This window comes from Pristiophorus japonicus, chromosome 4 (assembly GCF_044704955.1).
Source record: "Pristiophorus japonicus isolate sPriJap1 chromosome 4, sPriJap1.hap1, whole genome shotgun sequence".
Lineage (NCBI taxonomy): Eukaryota > Metazoa > Chordata > Chondrichthyes > Pristiophoridae > Pristiophorus > Pristiophorus japonicus.
Genome location: NC_091980.1, coordinates 247,449,662 through 247,456,417, shown reverse-complemented (window position 1 = coordinate 247,456,417; position 6,756 = coordinate 247,449,662). Strand labels below are relative to the sequence as shown.

Genomic DNA, 6,756 nt, shown 5'->3' with positions numbered 1-6,756 from the left:
CTGCACCTTGGCTCCAGTAAAATTACCAATGCCCGGTTCAAACAAAGAAGGAAACTTCTTCAACACTTGAGCACACAAAGTGTCATCCACCGAGGACAACGCTTTGACATCATTCCAGTTCCACTTGATTTTCTTGAGCCAATGCCTGCTGAACAGCATTGGACCATTACCTGGACGATCCATAATGGTAGATCATGAACCAAACCATCAAAAGACACTTTGACTACTGCATTGCCAGTCACCGGTATGAGTTCCTTAGTGTAAGTACGCAACTTGGCATTGACTGGACTCAGCTTAGACTTTACAGCCTCAGTGTCCCACAGCTTGTTGAATGTCCTTTGGCTCATTATTGACTGACTCACACCCGTGTCCAGCTCCATTGATACAGGCATGCCATTCAGCTTCACATTAATGGTTATCGGCTGGCTCTTTCCCAAGAGCGAATACAGACAATAAACTTCCTCCCCGGGTTGTGTATCCGAACCAGCACTGTACTGGTTATCATTAAAAATGTGATGAGCCCATAAATGAATGTGCCCATAACTGAGCATCCTTGCTCAGTTATGGGCACATTCTCTGAAGATGCCCCACTTTTGAACAGCCATTAAAGGCGTATTGTTTAAACCGACACTGATGAGGCCAATGATTGCCCCCACAACGCCAACAGGGTGAAGTCTGATTCGTACCAGTTGGCGGACTCTGAGCAGCGACAAGTTTCACATAAGCAGTCGAGTAGGCCCTGCCAGAAAACGACACAATCTTGTTTACAGTACCTGCCGTGGAGCTCTGACTCTTCGATGATATCTGCTTCAAATTATCATCAGTTGTCATGCATGCCTCGGCAGGCGCGATGGCCTTTCTCAAATCCAGCTTTTCTTCGGTCAATAACTTCCGAAGAATCACATCAGGGTTGATGCCTATCACTAAGAAATCTTGCAGCGTCTTCAACACGTTCCCGAACTTACACGGCTCAGCAAGACATGGTAGGTCAGCGATGAATCCCGACACATCCTGGCCCTCAGCATGAACATGCGTATAGAAGCGATAGCGTGAGATGATGATCCCGTCTTTTGGCTTTAGATGGTCACGCACCAAAACACACAAATCTTTCTACTCTTTGTCCGTTGGACTTAAAGGCGAGAGAAGGTTCTTCATAAGGCCCTAAATTTCCGAACCACAAACGGTGAGGAAAACCGCCCTGCGCCGAATTGCGTCAGCCTCTCCCTCCATTTTGTTGATCACAAAATACTGATCCAGGCGGTCGATAAAAGCCGCCCAATGCTCGCCCTCTGCAAATCTCTCCAGAATTCCAATAGTGTCCATTGTACATGCGAAGGTTCTTAAGTTACCTCGCCAAATATAATGACTCAAGAGTCTTGTTACTGTAAACGGCCTCAGGTGCAAACCTGACCCAACTTTATTCATGCCCAAAGTACCCGCATGACACAGTACCCACGCTTATATACCAGTGACCGCGCACACGCACGTACAGCCTGATGACCTCCAACAGCGGCGCCCCCTGGTATCTGGTGACCCCAGGCATCAATACATAACAACTTGATTATTGGTTCAACTTAAAATAGTTGTGGTGCTGATTTCTGTCAGGTGACACCGGGCCATTCACTGCCACTCCTATTGGTCCAATTTACATCGGTCCGCCTGGCAATAAATCCATCCGTTCTGTCATTGGGTAGAAATTGTGGAGATTGGGGCCGGTTAATTGGCTCAATGTTGCTGCTTCTGGTATCATTGGTGTCAGGTGACTGCAGCTTGTGTGTATAAAAGGTACTGGTTGAGGGCTGCAGGGATAGTTGAATGGTTTGGGATCATGGGGGATTGTGTAGTGAGGGCACTGGTCCCAGTACTGCTGTTAGTTGGGGTTGTTTGCCCCTCTGATATTTGGCGACAGTTTGGAGGCCAGAGGTTTCCATGGCGAAGAGTCAAGGCCACCCCTGGGGCTCAGACAGTCCCAACTCCTGGGCCTCCCTTTGGTTCCCGTTTCCGTGTGTCTGAGCGGCGCAGTGTGTTCCCACTGCACACTGTGATGGTGCAGTGTGGGGAGCACAACCTGCTGGTCAGTGTACACATGGATTTATTTGGGACCAGGCACCTGGTTAAAGCTGCTGACCTGACCCTGGGGGCAGTAGGTTGTCGGCCAACTGGGATCGACTCTCTGAACCGCACCGTCCTCTTTGACTATGGGCTCCATGAGTGTGGCAGCTCAGTGAAGGTAATGTGATTCTTCAACTCTTGCTCTAAGCTTGGTGTGTGGATCAGTCCCCACTCTTCACTCCAACTCTTGGTGAGGGTGCATTGATGAGGGGACTCCTGTCTCCTGCTTTTAAACCTCAAACTTGCTTTGGAATTGTGCATTGTGCTTTGCTTTAACTGGTTTTCCCAAGTCTCTCCAACCTTGTGATCTCACCCCTATTGTCCTTGTGTATTCACTTGGGTTTGTCCAAACGTTTCCTGTGGTATATCCTGTCTTGTGGATATTCAGGTCACTGGGGAGTCAGTTTAGTGGTTATTTCCCATATTTAGCTTTATCTCCCACACTTCCTGTTTTTGAATACCTGGGAGCCTGGATTAAATGAGACTTAAATCTGGAGGTCTATTCATTGCCCCAAATTATTGGCAACTTTTGGCACACTTAATTGTTAAAGACTTTCATTTCTATAGCACCTTTCACAACCACTGTATATCTCATAGTGCTTTACTGCCAGTGAAGTACTTTGTGAAGTGTTGTCACTGTTGTGGGAAATGTAGCAGCCAATTTGTGCACAGTAAGCTCCCACTAACAGTAATGTGATAATGACCAGATCATCTGAATGTGATGTTCATTTGAGGGATAAATAGTGGCCCAGGACACTGGGAGAACTCCCCTGCTACTCTTTGAAATAGTGCTATGGGATCTGTTTTGTCCACTTGAGTAGGTGTGGCCTCTGCTTAATGTCACATGTGAAAGATGGCACCTCAGACAGTGCAGCGCTCCCTCAGCACTGCACTAGGGTTTCAGCTAGCTTTTTGAGCTCCAGTCTCTGCAATGGGACATGAACCCACAACCTACTCGCTCCGAGGCGAGGGTGCTACCCACTGAGCCACTCCACTTTTCTGTTGAATTGATTTTGCTCTGCTGCTTGAACTCTTTCCCCCTTCATTAACTGCAGAGGTTGCACAACCTCCCTTCCAAGAACTATGTAAATTTCTGAATCTGATTTTCAGATGGCTGGAGATTTCCTGGTCTACACCACACACCTGAACCACACCCCCAAGGCTCATGGATCTGTCATTGTGCGAACTAATGGTGCTGTCGTTCCCATTGAGTGCCGCTATTATAGGTAACCATTGAGTGAAGGAAAACTCAATCTAATGCATGTTCTCTGACTCTGTCCTAAAATGGCACACTTGTCTTTCCAGGAGGGGCAATGTGAGCAGTAACCCGATCAAGCCCACCTGGATCCCGTTCAGCTCCACCAAGTCTGGAGAAGGGCTTCTGTCATTCTCTCTGCGCCTAATGGCTGGTATGTGCTGGGTGGATGGGTAGTGATTTCCTGTCACCCACTGGGAGTTGCAGCCACTGTCTCCAACCCTTGTCCTCTTGTCCTTCAGATGACTGGCTTACAGAGCGCACCACAACTGTCTACTACCTGGGTGACCTCATTCACATTGAGGCCTCTGTTTCAATGACCAACCACATGCCCCTGAAGCTCTACATTGACCGCTGTGTCGCAACGTTGAGCCCAGACAAGGACTCCACCCCAAGTTACAGCATCATTGACTACAATGGGTAAGGAGCTCTCTCCTTTCTACAGCTGGTCCTGTCTCAATGGCTTCACTTGATTCACTCCATGGCCTGTGTTTTAATCTTTCTTCAGTTGCCTCCTGGACAGCAAAGCTGAGGACTCCTTCTCAACCTTCCTGTTGCCAAGAGACGAGCGTGAGCTGGACAAGCTCCACTTTGACCTGGATGCGTTCCGTTTCTTTGGCGATGACCGTTCCTTGGTAAGAGGAAGCTGCCCATTGTGTTCTTCATGTTGGGAGGGAGTCATTGAATAACGGCTGGTGTTGAATGTGTCCCTCAGATTTTCCTCACCTGTCACCTGAAGGTTGCTGCACTAGATCAGAGAGATTCCATGAGCAAAGCTTGTACTTTCCAGAAGCTGCAGAATGTGTAAGTTCCCCCTCTCTCTCCCTCAGGGATGTGTTGTGTGGAGAAGTGATGCCCAACCTGATTGTTACACTGATTGTCTTGTTTAGCTGGGCCCCATTGGAAGGATCGAACAATGACGTTTGCGCCTGTTGTGATTTGGGTGACTGCGGTGCCACGAGGGAGTTGAGCTTTCCTTCCAGAGGAAGGAGGGACCTTGTACCTGAAGCTGGTAGGACATTGATCCTCTAGATGTTGGAGGTCCCCCTTTACCCTCTCTAACTGGAATGTTTGATATTGCAGGGAGTGATGCTGAGTTGAAGTGGGAGGGTGAGGCCTCACTTGGACCCCTGGTCATTCTGGACACTGATGTCACTGACCTGGCAACTGAGTCCCTTACTGAGGTTGGGCAACGGATGCAGGAGAGGTCTCCAGGAGGTGAGTGGACCACTGCTAGTTTCCATGTCCCCCTCAGTATTTCCTTCAGTAACCATTGGTTTCTCATTGCTCTTTAGGTGTGGAGTCTGAGGTGGTCCTGATGCTGGCCCTGACTGTGACAGCTGTCTCTCTGATCTCTGCTGCTTTGATGGCCTTGTTCCTGTACAGGAAACACAAGCAGACCCAGTTCAACTAGTTATCAAATGGTCAATAAAGCAGTGATTAGTGTACCTTATGCCTAATTGTCCATCTCCTGTCCACACATGTAAAATATGGAGCTGTTTACACTCAGTAACCCTCCCTCAGTTCTGTGTTGGTGTAACTGATCCAGGTAACTAGTGCCATAATGGCTGATAAAAGCTTATCCAGGGATTGGTGGTGACTATGGTAACTGCCCAGCCTTCGCTGTGCAGGTTCATGAGCTCCAGGTGAGTGGAACTGGCCTGAGGGATTAGTGCAAGCTTGGTGCTCATTCCAAGTTATTCCATTGGCTCCCTTTCACAAGGACTCTTCCAGTTTGAGGTCAATTGACCATCCCTAATCGGGTTGACACTTTTTTCTTTACTTCCCACTCAGTTTGATGAGCTCCAGCCCTGTTTTGACCACTTGTGCACTGGAGCTTCAGGTAGGGACTAATACTGTCTTCCATAACAATGTGTTCAAATGCCCTGCCCCTCGCGCTCGGTGATATAAATGGTATCATTTCCTGTAGTCCATAAGTGAAGTTCCCCAGCTGCTGTTTAAGCTGGAATTATTCCCATGACCCACAAGAGCAGCAAGAAGTGATCTTCTGTCCCTGTTCATGCTCTGATGTGGGAGCGTTTGGTACTGGAATAAACAAACCCTTCCAAGTGTGGGATCATTCCACTGTGTCTCCTGTCCTGGATCTGGCTGTGTGGACTGGGACACAAATGGGCTTGCAGCATTTCTGACCTGGGCTCAATTTGCCCTTCATGTAGGTGTGGTTTGTTGCTGCAGTTTCTCGCTTGCCTAATTCACCCTGCAGTGGAAATGGAGCAACTGGGTGCCAATGGGAGCTAGCACTATTCAGAGCTCTAATATACAGCTGAGTTTGGCTGCATCTTCCCCCTGGGTGAAGGGGAGGTCTTGAGCTTAGCTGGGAATCAAATGGTGCCAGAGGTTGGGGTTTGAACTAATTGGCATCTCCCTCGCTGGAGAACGGCAGAGAAGGAGCTTCTAACAATCACTCCCCAATCTTCCCCTGAGGGGGTGAGTGGACCCTCTCCCTCACTGAGCTGCTCCAATGCCAGCTCTCTGACTCCTCTCTTCCTGCGTGGGAACAAGGTGGGCTTCTTAAAGGAGCCTCCAGTGTCACTGCCCCCTATTGGGGCGTCAGTGTCTCAGCCTGCAACAGTCGCAGAAGCTCACGGATGGGTGCCCAAAGAAATTCAGTACAGACTGAGAATAGCCTTAAATATAATCTGCAATGTACAGGAGTAGGGATTAGATTGGAACATGGGCTGTTCTAACTTGAGCGGCAGTACACTGGGGAGGGGAAGCTCAGTACAGGAACAGTTGGTGGAGTTAGAAACTCATGGACAGGCGATGGTGCTGGAGGTGGGCTGCCTCTCTACAGGTCCCTGCTGCTTGATGCTCTGTTTTCTGGTTTGCCCACTGTCTCTCTCCTGTACATGCCAACAATACTGACTGGAAGGAAGAGTTTCATTTTTTTAAATTCTGAAGAAAAACGAAACCTTCACCATTTTCAGGATCTAGTAAATCGAGGAGGAGTTAAACCTTACTGCACTAAACCGGGACTCTGGTCAGACCAGCAGAGCTTTCTCCAAGAATTGAACAAAACTGTCTTATGTATAAAGAGTCAGACTGAACACTTAGCTCAAAGTAAAGTGTGACCTTAGTCTTTTATTGCAGGTCTCCAGTGTGCCTTGCCGACCTGTGAGGCCTCCTTAAATATCTGCTCCCAAGGGATAATGGGATCAGTTGGGATTCCAGGGGCTGAGCCCTCTGGTGGCTGTACAGATTAAATACATGTTCAGATATACCACCCCCCATTCCCCTGCCTCCCCTCCCAAAAAGTCAATAGTGTAACTATTTACAATGAGTCGATCTGCGGCCCTTTTTGCCCAGTTTGATTGTCTCGGTGTGAATCATTTGTTTGGCCCTTGCTGGTCTGCCTGGTGTGTTGGGCC

The 6,756-nt window shown here is 48.6% G+C and overlaps 1 protein-coding gene across 1 annotated transcript; it reads left to right on the top strand.

Moving 5' to 3' along the window:
• Positions 1-2,086: 2,086 nt before the first annotated feature.
• Positions 2,087-5,626, top strand: LOC139262756 (zona pellucida sperm-binding protein 3-like). Its single transcript, XM_070877907.1, has 9 exons — positions 2,087-2,230; positions 3,223-3,338; positions 3,418-3,521; positions 3,610-3,787; positions 3,876-4,002; positions 4,083-4,162; positions 4,258-4,379; positions 4,451-4,585; positions 5,592-5,626. Exons 1-9 carry the CDS (start codon positions 2,087-2,089, stop codon positions 5,624-5,626), a joined length of 1,041 nt encoding a protein of 346 aa, XP_070734008.1.
• Positions 5,627-6,756: the final 1,130 nt, after the last annotated feature.

Excerpts from the sequence above, each read along its gene's own strand:
- LOC139262756 (XM_070877907.1), top strand. The coding sequence starts at position 2,087 with ATGGATTTATTTGGGACCAGGCACCTGGTTAAAGCTGCTGACCTGACC. Across the intron at positions 3,788-3,875 it reads AGCATCATTGACTACAATGG|TTGCCTCCTGGACAGCAAAG; the intron begins GTAAGGAGCTCT and ends ATCTTTCTTCAG. Across the intron at positions 4,586-5,591 it reads GCAGGAGAGGTCTCCAGGAG|TGGAAATGGAGCAACTGGGT; the intron begins GTGAGTGGACCA and ends TTCACCCTGCAG.